This window comes from Anguilla rostrata, chromosome 16 (assembly GCF_018555375.3).
Source record: "Anguilla rostrata isolate EN2019 chromosome 16, ASM1855537v3, whole genome shotgun sequence".
NCBI lineage: Eukaryota > Metazoa > Chordata > Actinopteri > Anguilliformes > Anguillidae > Anguilla > Anguilla rostrata.
Window position 1 is genome coordinate 8,000,883 of NC_057948.1, and position 16,903 is coordinate 8,017,785.

The 16,903-nt window shown below is 42.2% G+C and overlaps 2 protein-coding genes across 7 annotated transcripts in view; both read right to left on the minus strand.

The window, feature by feature from the left end:
• The window catches only part of si:ch211-220f16.2 (golgin subfamily B member 1), a 41,323-nt gene extending 34,198 nt beyond the window's left edge, over nt 1–7,125 (minus strand). For 2 of the 5 annotated variants that reach the window (XM_064313563.1, XM_064313559.1), the window contains exons 1-5: nt 6,968–7,125; nt 3,963–4,023; nt 3,394–3,540; nt 840–983; nt 610–732 (exon numbers count right to left, since the gene is read on the minus strand). In XM_064313563.1, coding sequence (XP_064169633.1) covers nt 610–732; nt 840–983; nt 3,394–3,540; nt 3,963–4,007 — 459 coding nt within the window. In that variant the 5' untranslated portion in view covers nt 4,008–4,023; nt 6,968–7,125. The remainder of the gene's footprint in view (nt 1–609; nt 733–839; nt 984–3,393; nt 3,541–3,962; nt 4,024–6,967) is intronic. The other 3 variants (XM_064313561.1, XM_064313562.1, XM_064313560.1) reach the window with 2 other exon arrangements.
• A 2,245-nt stretch (nt 7,126–9,370) lies between these two features.
• On the minus strand, nt 9,371–16,019 carry LOC135242209 (guanylyl cyclase-activating protein 2-like). 2 transcript variants are annotated; one of them, XR_010326274.1, is made up of 5 exons: nt 15,578–16,019; nt 15,166–15,315; nt 14,331–14,436; nt 11,236–12,167; nt 9,371–10,839 (listed from the first exon to the last, which is right to left on the minus strand). XR_010326274.1 is itself a non-coding variant. In XM_064313184.1 (4 exons), the coding sequence occupies exons 1-4, from the start codon at nt 15,776–15,778 to the stop codon at nt 12,031–12,033; spliced, it is 594 nt and encodes a 197-aa protein (XP_064169254.1). In that variant the 5' UTR covers nt 15,779–16,019; the 3' UTR covers nt 9,371–12,030. The 2 variants fall into 2 exon arrangements, 1 of the variants encoding a protein (XP_064169254.1); XM_064313184.1 differs by having other exon boundaries at nt 9,371–12,167.
• Nucleotides 16,020–16,903: the final 884 nt, after the last annotated feature.

A 16,903-nucleotide genomic window follows, 5' to 3' on the forward strand; every position in this document is an offset into this window, starting at 1 on the left:
ATAGCTTTAATGCAACTGCTTTACACCTTTAAGGTAGTTATACTGTATGCAAACAGCAGCTCCTCCTCATAAACAATATGTAAACTGTACCAGTGGGGCTGGCCATCATGTCAGACTGTGTGTACACAGGGACCAGTGATCAATTTTTACTTATTGATCAGTGCTGATTTTCACACCGCAAATGCCTCTTGGGTCCTGCTATCTGTTCCCGAAGGGCAAAAGCTCTTTGTGTCCTTGCTTACGATGTTCCCTACCTCTGGTTGACGCATTAGCGTCTGAAAATAAGTATTTCCTGATTACTCATATGGCAAAACTTGAGAGTAAGTGAGATCACGCCATTGAGTTGGCAAGAAAAACGTATAGTTTCCACTAAATTGGGGAATTTTCCCTGACATTTCAAGGACAGCAAGGCATCAGACCATTTTTCACGCCTTTTCCACAACTTTCCAGGAAGACTATATTTCAAAGGGTTTTCAAGAACTGACCATGTAAACCCTGGTGATAACAAAGCGCAACTACCAAACACCGGCGCTGAGGTAGGCAATAGGAGAGCGCCTCCAGTCCGTGGTCATAGCGACGCACGGGGAGAAGGGGGCGGGGGAACCGCACCTTGGTTCTGAGCTCCGCCTCCCTCTGGGAGAGCTGCTGCTCCAGCTCCTCCACCTTCTTCTTCAGGAGTAGGATCTTCCCCCGGCTCGCCGAGGAATGTTCCGGGTCCCCATCGCCCCCGGCCTGGGACAAAGCGTACGGATAAATACCAGCAACCCTCCCCCCACAGCACTGTGCATCGACTCACATGCGTGCTCCAGTGAATAACCGGTCACCTGACCGCCTCTCACCTTTCGGCTGTCGGACTTCGCCTCCTTCCCAGACGGAGGGTGCTGTTTCTTCAGCTCCTCCAGCTGAGCGTTCAGGGAGGTGACCTTTGCGCGGTTCTGAAGCCTCATTTTGGAGAGCTTGGCCTCGCAGGCGTCCTTTTCTGCCTGCGGATAATACGGCAGACGCGTTTTCAGTTTTTTAAAAAATGACAAAGAATATTCTGCGCAAGCGAAAACGTACTGTGTGACAGGTGCAAGACAAGGAGTCAGCAGAGTTAATAAAATGATGGTCCCACCCACAGTTATGACACAACAAATGACATTATATTTGTTACAGGCCTAAATTCTACTGAAGTATTAAGGATGTACGCTACATTTCCAAAGGAATGCGGACACCGCTTCTAATTAGTGGTTTCGGCCATTTCAAACACACCCATTGCTAACAAGTGCTTAAAATCAAGCACAGCCATCTCCATTGACAAACATTGGCAGTAGAATGGGTCACACTGAAGAGCTCAGTGACTTTCAATGTGGCACTGTCCTGTCATAGGATGCCACCTTTCCAACAAGTCAGTTCGCCAAATTTCTGCCCCGATAGAACTGCCCCAGTCAACTGTAAGTGCCGTTATTGTGAAGTGGAAATGTGCACGAGCTACAACAGCTCAGCCGTGAAGCGGTGGGCGACACAAGCTCACAGAACGGGTCCGCTGAGTGCTGAAGCGTGTAGCACGTAAAAAATCATGCTCTCAGTTGCACCACTGACTACAGATTTCCAAACTGCCTCTATAAACGTCAGCAAAAGAACTGCTCATCGAGAGTTTCATTAAACGGGTTTCCATGGCCGAGCAGCCGTACACAAGCCTAAGATCAACATGCGCGTTGCCAATACACCGCCATTGGACTCTGGAGCAGTGGAAACACGTTTTCTGGTGTGATGAATCACACTTCACTATCTGGCAGTCTGACAGACGATTCTGGGTTTGGTGGAATCCACAGCGGCAACTGTGCTAGCTGGAATAATGCCAACTGTAAAGCTTGGTGGAGGAGGATAACGGCCTAGGGCTGTTTTGCATGGCTTGAGCTAGGCCCCTTAGTTCCAGGGAAGAGAAATCTTAATGCTACAGCATACAATGACACTCCAGAGAACTGTGCGCTCCAAACTTAGTGGCAACAGTTTGGGGAAGGCCCTTTCTCATTTCAGCATGACAATGCCCCTCAAGGTGCATACAGAATGGCTTGCTGAGTTCAGTGCAGAGGACGTTGACTGGCCTGCACATAGCCCTGTCCTCTACCCAATCAAACACTTTTGGGATGAACTGGAATGCCGACTGCGAGCCAGACCTCATGGCCAACATCAGTGCCCAACCTCATTAATGTTCTTCTGGCTGAAAGGAAGCCAATCCCCGCAGCCATGTTCCAAAATCTCCTGGAAAGCCTTCCCAGAAGAGTGGAGGCTGTTACAGCAGAAAAGTGGGGACCAACTGGCCATGGCATTGAAATAAAATGTTCAACTAGCACATATGGGTGTGATGTCCAGGTGTCTACACTTCTGAAAATGTAGTGTATGTATTTTGTATGTATTCTTGTGAGGGCATAGTACATTACATTACATTACATTACATTATAGGCATTTAGCAGACGCTCTTATCCAGAGCGACGTACAACAAGTGCATAGGTTTCATGATGTAGAGGCGCAAAAGAAACACTAGAGTGAAGTAAGGATCGTAGTGCCAGAAGTGACCACATCGATCAGGACTCCAACCCTGTAGAGTAAGCTTGTTCAGCAAGCAAGAATCCTGTACAATCATGATTACTGCTTTTCAGTCAATAAAATAAATTGGGAGAGTAAAAATGTATATGTTCAACGCATTTTTCACCCATGACATTCAGAACGAGCCTACAGCACATCTACTCAAGAAAATCCATTCAATGATACGTTCCAGCTTTGGGAATAGCTGCTGCAAAACACCTGAGAATACAAGAAACGCACTCTGTGGTCCAGACCGCTCCAGGGTCGAACGCACTCTGTGGTCCAGACCACCCGAGGGTCTAAAGCACTCTGAGGTCCAGACCACCCGAGGGTCTGACGCACTCTGAGGTCCAGACCACCCGAGGGTCTGACGCACTCTGTAGTCCAGACCTCCCCAGGGTCTAATGCACTCTGTGGTCCACACTGCCCGAAGGTATAACGCACTCTGTGGTCCAGACCGCCCCAGGGTCTAATGCACACTGTGGTCCAGACCGCCCCAGGGTATAACGCACCCTGTGGTCCAGACCTCCCCAGGGTCTAACACACACTGTGGTCCAGACTGCCCAAGGGTATAACGCACTCTGTGGTCCAGACATCCCGAGGGTCTAACACACTCCGAGGTCCAGACCGCCTCAAGGTATAACGCACCCTGTGGTCCAGACCTCCCCAGGGTCTAACACACACTGTGGTCCAGACTGCCCAAGGGTATAATGCACTCTGTGGTCCAGACCGCCTCAAGGCTGAAGGCGCCGGACCACCTCCCTCCAGACTGCGACCTGCTTGAAGGTCAGCCCCCCAGTTTTCTGCATGCTCCCGCTCGCGTACCTTGAGCTGCTCGTCCTTGGCGCCGAGGGCGGCGTCCTTCTCCCGGATGAGCTCCTTCAGCTGGGCCGCCAGCTGCTCCGTCTGGGCCAGCCGCTCGGCCACCTCAGCCAGGGACTGGCTGCCGGAGGCCTCCCTGGGCGCCGGGGCCTGGGGGGAGGGTTTAGTTGGGGATTAGCGAGGGGGAGAGAAACAAGGGGTCCCATCGGAAGCCTGCCTAAAATCCTGCCGGCTCAGCGCCCTCCCTAAACCCCCTCCACCCCTCCAGGCAAACATCCGCCCCTGCGAGTACGGCCCTCAGGGGATCAAGCCGGCCCCACTACAACTACAGCGTGCCCACAGTCTGACTTCGCCACACTTTGGGACAGGGAGAATTGCCCCTGTTAAGGATGGCGACTAATAACCGTGACTTTGCATGAAGACTGGGGAACCGGTTTCAAACCAATGCCATTGACATGGGGTGCTACAGAAGTCTCAGCTCAAGTGAAACAGCACAGCAAAAAAAAAAAAAGAGCTAATCGGGGTCTTTTAAGCATCGCCGCTGGACTTTAATACCCGTTGCTCACACTTACCCCAGGAGCCTGGCTGGACTCATCGTTGGCGAACCACTTCAGCATGGCTTACACTGGGGTCCTGTAAGGCAAAGACGATGGTCCGCGTAAAACATAAAAAGTCCTTCCCCACATTTTTCATTAAAGAGCAGTTGTGCGCGCTGGTTCGGCATCTGACAAATTATAAATCCCAGTCCACCACAACTTAAAAACCCCTTGAAATACAATTTTTAATCATTGACACACTATCTACAACATAGGCTACGAAACTAAGCCTATTTCATTTGTTACATTACATTACCGGCATTTAGCAGACGCTCTTATACAGAGCGACTTAACAACTTTTACCTTTGCATCCATTTATACAGCTGGATATATACTGAAACAATGCAAGTTAAGTACCTTGCTCAAGGGGAGAACAGACCTTTGACCTTTAGGTAACAAGACCAGTTCCATACCCATTATACTACACTACCGAGTAGCAGTGTAGTATAATTCAGCTGAGGTTTCAAATGAGTTATTTTCTAATCCTGAAACCAAGTGCTTATACTGTGAACTGCAGGAGTATTTAGAACTGGTCATTTGGAGACCATGCCGTACCGTACAATTACCACAACATTTACACCTTAACCAATCATATGGGCAACTTGAAAAAAAATATCCATACAGACTGAATACTTTGACAGACCTCTAGAACTCATATATCACATACTTTGTAGCAAAAAATATTTTTTGAAAATAAAAGTAAACGCACATTTTTATCTTGAACTATTCAAATTATTGGAAAAAAGTGATTACAGAGTCTTTAAAACAACAACATAGGCTGTGAGATACAGTCAAGGCAACCATATCAGCAACAAAACCTTCATGTAGAAGTGTAGAAGAATGTCAACAACATCAAGCCAAGTAATGAGGCAAGGTCACGCAAAATTTGACACTCCAATCAATCACGGCTTTAATTTTTATACTTCATAGCTTTGTAAACTTTATGAATATGAAATTTGGAAATGGTAGGAGGGGTCTTATATTGCTCGCAAAACATGTATTTCACGTTTAACCCTTAGCACCGAGTCTCCACCCACGAAAAGAATGCAGTCTCTACTGTTGAGACTAATCACAGGTCACATGTTCCACTACATCGAATCTTCACGCATGAACGGTGAACGGTAAACATGAACACGGGAATCGGTGCTGCCAAGCTGGTACTTCATTCTATGATATACCTTAAGCTTCAAAAAAAACTTGTCGGATGAAAATACTGATTTATGCCTTCATCGTGATTTAAAAAAATACCTTCAAAAAAGTTGATAAAAAGTGTACAAGCATGTCGACTGACAGAAAACGAGAATATGAAAATAAAAGAACAGACCGTCCTCCTTCCACTCCCAAAAGGCACCGATATACCTTCAGCTAAAACAAGGGTTAAAGCACTATGGCTTTAATTTCAATGCAAATACTACTGGAGACACTGTATAGACTAAACCTCAAGGCTTCAAATGAATGAACTCTGATTGGTATATCCGTACTGAGAATGAAAAAATAAAGATGTCCTGAGGAGTCCGCATAAGGTGATTTACACCAAAATGCTAACATCTTTTTCAGAACCGTGATGCCTGCCCAAATGTTTCAACGCGTTTATCGGACCAAGACAAACGCACGCGCACAAAGCGCTGGAGTTACCACTGTCTCAGAATCTGACGCAAATCTCCCAATCGACACGGTGTCCTCTTCAACTACATTGACGTCGTTTGATAATGGTTCACACTTGAATGCGGCCATGTCCTACTCTAATTATGTCCCATTCATCAAAATCAGCTACCCGAGGACATTTGCAGGCACCGAGTTTCAGTTTTGGCAGACTAGTTTGGCAGCCAGCATACGCAATAAATATTCGCTCCACTGGCCACCAATAACGCAGTCACGACAAGCCTGACCCAACATCCGAGTTTCCCCTTCAAATCGTATTAATAAGTTTCATCGTATGCAGAAAAAGGCTTATGCTAACGTAAACCTGTTTGAATATGAACATCCAAAGAAGTTTCATTTGCGTCCAATGCGACACATAGGCTTGGACGCGAATTTCTGAACCGTCCTGCTACCTGGCCAAGTTCCATTATTGGGTGGGACTCCTGCTAAACCAGCTAATCGAAGTAACATGTCTGAAATCAAATACTAGCGGTCATAACCCTTCAGTCGGCCCAGGAATCAACACGGGACGCACAGTCCGGCCTGTTGGTAAACTGACTGATATTAACGTAAGTTCGCCAAAACGTCAAGATGATCGACTAGCAACAATCCAGCTAACATCACGAGCTAGCTAAGAAACTGGTGTTGACGCTAATGATTAGAACAAAAACACTTAGTCAAAGAGGCGAACTAGCAGCTACCGGTTTATCACCGTGTCAAACAAGCTCCCCGCCTCAGGCACAATTAGCTAAAGAGCATCCTAAATCTTCAGGTTTACCAAAATACATAAAACCACATACCAGGTAGCCAAATTAAACGCAATCAAAGCCCCAACCACTGCCTTCCAGGACTAGCTAGCTAGCGTTAGTCATACACGAGTGAGGTTCTCATCAACATGTACTTAAACTAGCACGCAATCGGTGAAAAATCCCAGATAACTTCAGTAATTAGGTTGCGCCATCAGCTAACACTGCAGCGTAATAATACGCTGGATAGTCTAATCATGCTTAGCCTATGTGCATTTGCAAAGTAGCTAGTTAACTAGTCTAATGCAGCTGGCGGTTGCTAGCAGGATACCAAGCTGCTTTCAGTACCATTGTAAACCAACATAGAATGCATGCCAGACATATGTACAGTAACATTATCTTTAGTCTAGCTAACGAAACATTAAACCTAGCACCAAGGCCAAAACGTTATTAAGAGCAACGCACCATGTTTAGCTACATTAGCTAGCTGCGTAGCCAGAGGTAGCTAGCCTAATATACCTGCAATGTTTAGCTCGCCAGCTAACATACCAAATCAGGTGAGATATGATGACAACGAATTACAGTTGATGTTACCTGGCTAATGCGTCATAAAGATGGTATTACAACTCCTTTCGAGTATTACAAGGAAAACGCACATTTGTTTAGTTATTACTTTACATGTTTATAAAGAGACTGCTGTCAGCTGCACAATTATCCTTCGGCCATCTTCGTCAGGTGAACAAACAACAGAAGAAGCCAATGCTGACGAGGCACGTATGCGCAATGACGTCACGTACTGGTTCTGCTGGTAGATGTATGTGCGGGAAAAAATAAAATAAATAAATAAATAAATAAATAAATATAATTAATTTTTTTCTGTATTCTGTACCACACAACTGTATAACTTAAGTACTGTAGTTTGTATATATTAGCTACATGTGATCAACAGAGTTCTATTCTATATTAACGAAAGACCGGGATTTCGTATGATTTCCACAGATCTGCGATCAATTACTTTGGGAGTGAATGCGGACGATGCAACATTTAGGTTTGTCTGGTCAAAATATTTTTATACTGTCTATGGGTCAAATGCTCAGAAAGTTCAGTGGTGAAATGTCGAAGAACGCGCAGGCGTGGGTTTTCTGCATTTTTCTACATTCTATGCTGGACTGTACAACTTTTCCTCCACTTTCCTTCCATTGAGTTTAATTCTGAATTTACCAACATTAATGGTGATAACGATTTCCCATCACCTCTTCAGATTTATTCTACAGTTTAAAACATAGTTTGGAATATAATACAACATTTTTAGAAGCTTTTTTGCTGGTCCCAAAACTAAGTTAGCTGTGTTACCCATATCATCTGATGTTATAAACAGAGGTGAAAAATCAGGTTCAGAAATTAGATGTCCTCCCCAGTATTTTGTTCCGATCGCCTGGATTGGCTAATTAGCACAATTCTTCAGCCAGGAGGTAGAACTAATGAGTGAAATCAGCTGGATGAGTTGGAAGAAACATGTCAGGACTTCTACTTTCGGTCCTGTGGATTTTCTACGTCTGGTTATACATTTTAAGTCTGGCATCATCCATTCGTTGTAGTTTCCGGTCAAGGCTGATGTAACACTGGCGAACGAAACATCTCTGTCCATGTGGAATATTTTATGACTTCAACTGAAAATCAATTCATCGTCTTTATTAGTAACAAAGTGGACATTACTACACCCTGTATGACATAATATATTATATGGTAGACGGTAACTTACTTTATAAATGGATCTGTCCTTGTGTCCAAAATTGATTTTATTGTGTGAAACATGGTTTTCTTTCCTGTTTGGTGCTCAATTGTTACATGTTATATACCCACACTCCAGTGAGCAGTTTGGTTCAGGAGATGTGTGTGAATAGTAGACATTAAAATGAGTGAGGTAAATGCATAAATAAAAATTATATGAATTACAGTAGCTATGTTGTATTTTTTATTCTCTTTATGTGAAACGTTCATGTATAGGTCTGCTATGTTATCTGGAATGTAACTGCTGAACTAGCAAGTGATAAGTTGCTCAAGACTCTCCATCAAAGCCATAAAATTGCTTCATATTTCCCAATACAAGCATTTTGTTTCACACAGTTGTACTTGATTGTGTGTCCACAACCACATCCACATGGGAGGGGAGACATGCACAGCGAGACATCAAGAGGATATGTCAGATCAGTAAAGAATTGTTTAAAAAGGACATAAAGAAATGTTTAAAAAAAAAAAAAATCGGGGACAAAATGATGATAAACACTCAGAAATAATATTTAGTTATGTTAGACAGTTCTCCTACCATAATGGGCAGTATTTATGAAAAGAATGGAAGTAGTACTTCTAAAAAACAGAGTCTAGGCGTTGTGCTGTTGTAGTAAAAAAAAAAAAAACAACATTGACAGGATGCTGTAATATAGCAGAAGGTTAAGAGCACAAATCAAAGGAAGTTGTATTGATGTACAATGTAATTTTCAAATCACACTTTAGAGTACTGTGAGCAGATATGGGCATCATCACCCTACCCTGAAAGATAAAGAAGACCCCTAGGAAGTTGGCTCCTGGAATTGAATATAAAGGTTTTAAGAAAATACTTAAGGGACTTCAGCTAATCAAGTTTACTAACTAAAATGAAATTACAGGAATCTGACTGAGGTTTTAAAATTCATACAAAGGATTAACAAGGTGAAGTCTAATCTATTTTTCAGTTTGAACTCTGTCAGTAGAACAAGGCAAAATAGGTGGAAATCAGAAAAAGTTAAATTCCACACAAATATCAGGTAGTATTTAATTACAGAGTTATCTGCAATGTGTACAATAGCTTGCCAGGTCATGTAGTAGATGCTTTGAAGTCCAGGCTCCAGACACTCTCTAGTTTGTACAGCGACAACCATTTTGTCATTACGTGTTCTTATGTTCCTTATCCATGAAAATAATATTTACACAGAATCTGATACAGACAACAATGAAACATACATTTAAATGATTTATTTTATAGCAGCCAACATTGTTCAGTCCATAACCACACCAAGTTGTATCAAGTTGTAATTAACTAGTTTGAAATTACAGATAAATGTGAGAACTAGCTGATTGACCTCTGATTAACTCTCTTCTGGCTGGACTACCGGCATCTGCCATCAGACCCCTGCAACTCATTCAGAATGCTGCAGCTCGTCTGGTCTTCAACCTCCCCAGACACTCCCACGTCACTCCCCTGCTCACTACCCTCCACTGGCTGCCTGTTATAGCTTGCATCAAATTTAAAACATTGGTCCTAGCATACCAGGTAGTCAAGGGATCAGCCCCAGCATACCTCCACAAGATCTTCAAACCCTACATGCCAGCCAGACCCCTCCGTTCCGCTACCTCAGGACGCCTGGCACCTCCCCCTCTTCACACCTGCCCTTCCCGAACACGTCTCCTGTCTGTTCTGGCCCCACGATGGTGGAATGACCTCCCCGTGGAGGTCAGAACAGCTGAGACACTGACCCACTTCAAACGACGACTGAAGACTCACCTCTTCAGGCTGCATCTCTCCCCATCCCTCCCTACCTCCCTGTAATCTCTTAATTGACTAAGCTTAGGGTTGTAACTAGGTAGCTGTTTCGCAGGTGACTTAGTTAATGCAATTGTCTTAACTACTGCTTGTATTTTTAAATAGACTGTGTTGTTGCTGTTCTCCTTTGTGTTAGTGTTAATCAGCTTAACCTTCAGGGTCCAAGTTGAACTATGCGGTTGTTCCCTGCACTTGGAACGGTACTTCTCTCTAGGGTTTTCGACATACTTGTTCCTGGTTATGGTTATACACTTTGTTGTACGTCGCTCTGGATAAGAGCGTCTGCCAAATGCCTGTGATGTAATGTAATGACCTTTCATGCTAAAGGACAGATGTAATTGCAAACAAACCCACATACAGAGTGGTCAATGTATGGAATAGCTTGCCTGGACACATAGCGGAAGCAGAAACACCGGGGGTATTCAAGGCCCAGCTTGATACAGTGTTAGATACTATCTAGCTTTTAGGTAAACTAAGCATTAAGTGCAGTTTAGTGGTAGAAATAGACGAGCAGTGTTGGGCTGAGTGGCCTGTTCTCGTCTTACATTATGTTATGTTATGTTATGTTAACTGCTATATAGGCATTCAAATTAGTTTGCAAGTTGTCTTTTCATTAATACTTCAAGGTCTGCCATATTTGTAGCCAAAAGGCCATTACCTTTTCTGGAACATGACCCGTTCTTCAGTTCTTATCTTAAAGGCACCCCTGTAGGCACTCTAACTGAAGTAATCAGTGGCGAACGGTCGATGAAAGACACCACCAATTATACAATTAAGGACAAACTGAAGAGCTCATTGGTTCCAGTCTCGAAACCAGAAATGCCCAGTCTAAACAGAAAGTTCAACTCAGCGTTAAATCATGTGATTCAAATTTTATAGGTCTTAACTGAAGACCACAGTTAGTTCATTAGTTGAATTCTAAAGCTGGAACAATACACCAGTCCTTCTTTGGTAAGGCTGGACATCCCTGTGGAGAATGAATTACTGATTGAGATGATTTAGGTACTGCAAGTTGTCTGCTTGACAAGTGGTTTCAGAAAGTCTCTATTGACCTCCGTGTTGTAGGACAGAACTACACATTGAAGAAAGAATTTGGAACATGTATGGCCAGTAAGCACAGGTGGATTGAAGCATGTTTTCAGCACTTACAAGACAATGATTCTCTTTGTTACATAAAGACAGACAGGCATTTAACCCTCCCATTAGACATTATAATCTGAAGTATATATCAACATATGGTTATAAATGTTATGAGGGCAGTGTAGCATAGTGGGTAAGGAACTATGCTTGCAGGAACTATGTTTCGGCTTGTAACCGAAAAGTCATAGGTTTGATTCCTGGGTAGGACACTGCCGTTGGACCCTTGAGCAAGGTACTTAACCTGCACTGCTTCAGTATATATCCAGCTGTATAAAATGGATACAATGTAAAATGCTATGTAAAAGGTTGTGTAAGTCACTCTGGATAAGAGCGTCTGCTAAATAAGTGTAATGTAACGTTACCCAATTGTGTGCCCTCATTGAGGATGAGGGCTATTTTAGTACACAATATCTTAACACATGGTCCTATCCAGGATGGCTCACATTAACTTTTGCCAGTTTCCTTCACAGCAATATCCATAGAACAGTTCAGTTTTCAGTTATGTTATGCAAGCAAGAAATTAATTTGAGGGGCTTGGGGAACATTGCCATCATAATGGTACGTCGCAACCAAATTGGAATCTTCCTCGAGTGTTCCGGAAACGTTTCGAGTTAGCTGGTTACAGAGCAGGGATTCCTGGTCTTCTGCAAACATAAGCCAGATCGCTTGTGTCCAAGAATCAAAACAACACCGTTGGGATGGATTCCTCTCTTCCTTACTTCATGGCTTTGTGTAAAAACATTTATATAGTTTTTCCCTCAGACTTTTTCTGTGTTCATGGCCAAGATTTATTTTCCATTTGTTAAAAAGTGTTGATAGTGTTGTCTTCTGGCCAGCCTTGAAATTATACTGTCTTCACAAAGTGAAATTGAAGAGCTGTAAGTTCATTTACTGAGGTTAACACGTCTATTGCTTTGCCTTGCTTTCCAAGTTTTCTTCAGGGCTGTTTTTTTTTACAGTTCTTTTTTTGCATTTCTATAAACCACTCACACGGTTTCAAATCCAGTGTAAGGTGATCTAAAACCCATGAATCCTTCTGCGCTCCCTCCAAAAACTCCTCGAGTGAAATCTGACCTAAAGAAACAGACAGCAGATATGTCATTTAAATCACAATACCCAATTACCTAGACATGAGCAATCTCTATGCCAATACAGAGGCATGAAAGGAGGAGTTTTTACAGTTTCCATTTTTTTAATGGATCTGCCCCTTTTTTTCTCTCAATTTTTAATGTCCGACTGTTATTCCTAGGCCCATCCTCAACTCAGCATCTCTGCAACTTCAATTTGGGACTGTGAAGACAAGTATACCCTCTCCTCCAAAACATGTGATGTCACCAACCAACTTATTTTTATTCTGTGGTTCCCAAGTTGAGCTTGCACAGACAGAGTCAAAGGATGACCCGACAGACCAGAAGGGTTTGCTGGTGGGTAATGAGACAAGGTTGTCTCCACTAACTACATCCCTCCCACCCTGGGTGATAATAGAGTCAATTATGCATCGCCCTGCAGAGCTGCTGGCCGTGGCTGGCACTGGATTTGTCCGTATTCGATACAGATATGTTGGGGCCCATTCGCACACTAGAGCAGTGCCCTCACCGGATAAGCCAATCAGCCGGCTGAATAAGTTTAACAGAAGCATCACAACATTTAATCAACACAAGAATATTATTAATGCCAGTCAACGAATGGCTCACTTAAATCTATTAAGATGATTTCATTATATTTTTAAAAATTATTTAACTGCACATAATTTCAAGGACATTTGTAGCCATTTATTTATACAATATCAAATAACATGGCATACAATTTATGAAAACTGCTATGTGCATGGTCCAATCAACAGCAAAACAGAAATATACACAGTTAATCTAAGGATTCATAGAATGTAGGTATGAATTAACATTTTTAAAATAAATAGAATTCACAAATTCTGTCCTGGGGATGTACTGTGTGGTGGTTTTCATTCCAAACAAAAATGCAAGGGATATTTAATTGATCTCCAAAATGAATGAGCCATTTTCAATAAGCTGCCTTATAGAATCACATAGACCATATGTGTATATATCTATGCATTTACATATATACAACGACTTGCTGTTATTGGTAACACATTTTTTTTTGCACAACAGCTTCATACTAGCTTCACTAGTTAATCATAAAGGGGTTTTGTACAAACAGTACACAAACCCTTTATGAACACAGCGAAAACATTCAGAAATGCTCATGTACATAACCACAACTAAGAATATTGGGTGCTATGCAACTACTGCAGAAAGCACCATGTGCCCATCTGCAGTTGACAAAAACATTTGTGTACTTCTTATGAAGATGCTATGTAGCACTTATGAATGATTTATATAACCCTTATGAATGAAATTCTACCCAGGGAAGTACTACCCAAAGAATTTTCCTTCTGTATGAACTAGGACATTGATTAGACCCTCACCAACTTATCAGTGTATCACTAACACATTACATTGTGCTTGCCTAGATAAATACCTTTCACCTTACCCTAAACACCATTGAAAAGGAGAAATACTGCAACATACGTGAAAATATTGCGAAAAACATATTGCACAGTAGTATACTTCGAAGTCAGAAAGCTGTAATAATTTATAGATTTGCCCATATATTGTGAAGGCGTGCAGTATCTTAAAATATTAACTTCAACATATTTTCTGCTTTTTCTAATTCCATGAGGGCAACGTGTTATGAAAGAAAAATTGTGCCTGGTGAAATATGTCAAACTTTCACCCTGGCCAACTGGTGGAGCAATTTGTGCCCAGCATTTTCCATGAAACACATGAAAAAGCATGTTTGCTGAAACACAACTGTTCTATAATAGTGAACACTGCACACACACACACACACACACACACACACACACACATATATAATTCCTGATCTTGGTCCAGCCATTAAAAAACTATAGCAGCAATACCTGCTCCAAGCTCAGCAATCTTACTAATACTCTTCTCAGAAAGGGAAGCATTTCAAGTTCTACCTATAGGATCACACAGTGTACGTGCTATACGTATCTATGCATTTATGCACAACTGTACATGTTTATTCAAAAACTTGTTAATCAAATAGACCAGGTGATTTGGTGACATTTTCTTTGTACAACGCCTTCATAAGTAGCAGTGTAACACTAAATAGCAGCACATAGCATAGTACACAGTACATAGTACAAGCACAGCATGAACATTCACAAGATGTTACATCAAAATCACCCACCGTCTTTATTTACATCAAGGTGATCGAATATTCTGTTGCATATTTGGTCAGGTGAGAGAGGTTCACTTTCAGCTTCACCATTTTGCTTCTTAATTTCGCAAATAATCTGGAAAGCAGATAAAACAGCAAAATAAATGGCAGTTTATTCTGTAGCATCTACTGATGGAGGCCCATTGTTCTGAATATGTCACTCAATGTCTTACAATATTTTACTAGACACTCACATTCCTGAGGCTACTGTATCACGAACAGCCTCTGAAGCTGGTTGATGTACAATACATTTGTTTAGTTTCTCTCTTTAAAAAAACAAAAGGGAATCCAACGGTTAATTTAACCATAGCAGAAACTGAATATAGGGCTATTTCCATAACAAGGAAATACCTTGCTATAAGTATTTCATCCCGAAATGTGGTAACTGTATCTGAAATCCCTACCCCGTCTGGGTACGGATGAGCTGTTCAATCCAAGAAACTTTTGACCCCTGAAGTAAATTGGCTTTAGCCTGCAAAGCCAGGGTAGGCTTTCAAAGAAGCAATTATGCTTATGATTCTTTTGTAACACATAAGAAAGGCAGAATAGCGTTCTCTGTATTTACTTAAGCCTATGTGTTGAAAAGATGAACGGTCAATCAATGTACAAATATAATGTACTAATTCGAATAGGCAGGTGGCCACTGAACCCTAAGGACAAAGTTGACACAAGGTATTCATTTCATTCATGGTAGCTTATACCTTTGTTGATGCGTTGAAAATCATTATAAACCACAACAAAAAGATCTCTACAGTGAACGGCAATAAAGCCATTCACAAATGAAGCATTAATGTTTCTGGCTTACCCTGATAATATTTCTCACTTCGCGTTTGTCAAGACGTCCATTCCCATCTCTGTCGTAGACCTTGAACGTCCACTTCAGCTTATCTTCAAGTTTCCCCCGTAGAACAAGGTGCACTGCTGCCACATATTCCAGGAAGTCTATAGTATTGTCCTAGAAAATACGTTGACTTGGCATCGTTACACTTGGTCGAAACCTTGTACATGTACATGTACAGACGAAATTCTAAATCATCCTTCGCAAACAGTTGTGGTGCTATACTCACACTATAAAAATGTCCCGAATGTAGTTTACTTAGGACACGTGCCGCATAACTCTTAAATAGGCTACTATTGACTAGACTAGTTTTCTGTTTAATAGTTATACAATTCTAATGCTGACCCAAATAAACGTTTTGAAATTAGCAATACATTACCTTATTAGCGTCAAATGAACGGAACAAGTTTTCCATATATGCACATTCCTCTGCTGACGACTCGCTAGTGACTCCAAAGATTTTTTTGAATTCGTGCAAATGCAAATTTCCACTGGGGCATTCGCTCGCAAATTTCTTGTACAGCTCTTGAATCTGAGACATTTCCACCTGTTCGTCCACATCGCTTTGCGTCTGCCCCATTGTTTCACCGGGTGGCGGCGGTATTCTTGGTGAACAGCATCGGGAGAATAAAGATGCTTTGATTCGAGTAAGCTCAAAATTCGAGTAAAACTGGATGTTTTCGAGACTTTCCTGAAGAAAGCTGTGCGACCACGACCCGGACAATCGCCTTAGCTTGCAGCTCTTCGCTGCAGTAATCGTTCATGGTGAACGTTATTCTTAGCCAGCGAACACAAATCCAATTTCGAGTTCAGTTCAGTCATCCAGTCCTAATCCAACAACTAACCTTTGCCTTTTATTAAAGGGACCGATTCCACGGAGTGCAGTGCACGTTTTAGATGTTTTCGATTGTTGGCTACGGTAGGCCTAAAACTGAAATAATAATAATAATAACGAATCGTATTAATATTTCATTGTATACGTAGGCTTACACTCAAAAATGAATGCTTGGATTTACATAATAGGCCTACAATGTAGGCTACTTAATCAGTTGGAGGTCTATAGCCAATGATATTGTGTGCAACCACTGTCTATAATTTTATGAAATGCAACCATTCGTTTTTTGAGTGTAGGCCTATCATCACATCATGTTAAGAACAGAAAGGATGTCTGGTAATGTTCCATGAGCTGTAATTAATGTTGTGCTTGTGTCATTACTGTGTTAAGTAGTTGGATGGTGACCCCACCCCTCCGCCCCACCTCCCTTCAAAATGCAGGAATGATAGTATTAGCCGTTGATTTTACATTAGTTCAAGTGAATATCTTATGATTGTGTCACTGTAGTGTTCAGTTGGTGGGTGACCAGGCACTAGAAGGAATCACTGCCATATTTGTCCTACATGGCCTAATACTCATAGACATATATATATATGTCTATGCTAGACGGAGTGTGGCGCAGTGGTAAGAACTGCGCTTGAAACCGAAGGTCGTAGGTTCGAATCCGGGTAAGGACACTGCCGTTGTACCCTTGAGCAGGTACTTAACCTGCATGCTCAGTATATATCCAGCTGTATAAATGGATACAATGTAAAGTGCTAACTAAAAGTTGTGTAAGTCGCTCTGGATAAGAGCGTCTGCTAAATGCCTATAATGTAATGTAATGTAATACTGGCCTAGGCCAGGAGGGGCGGAAGTCGACTGAGTGGG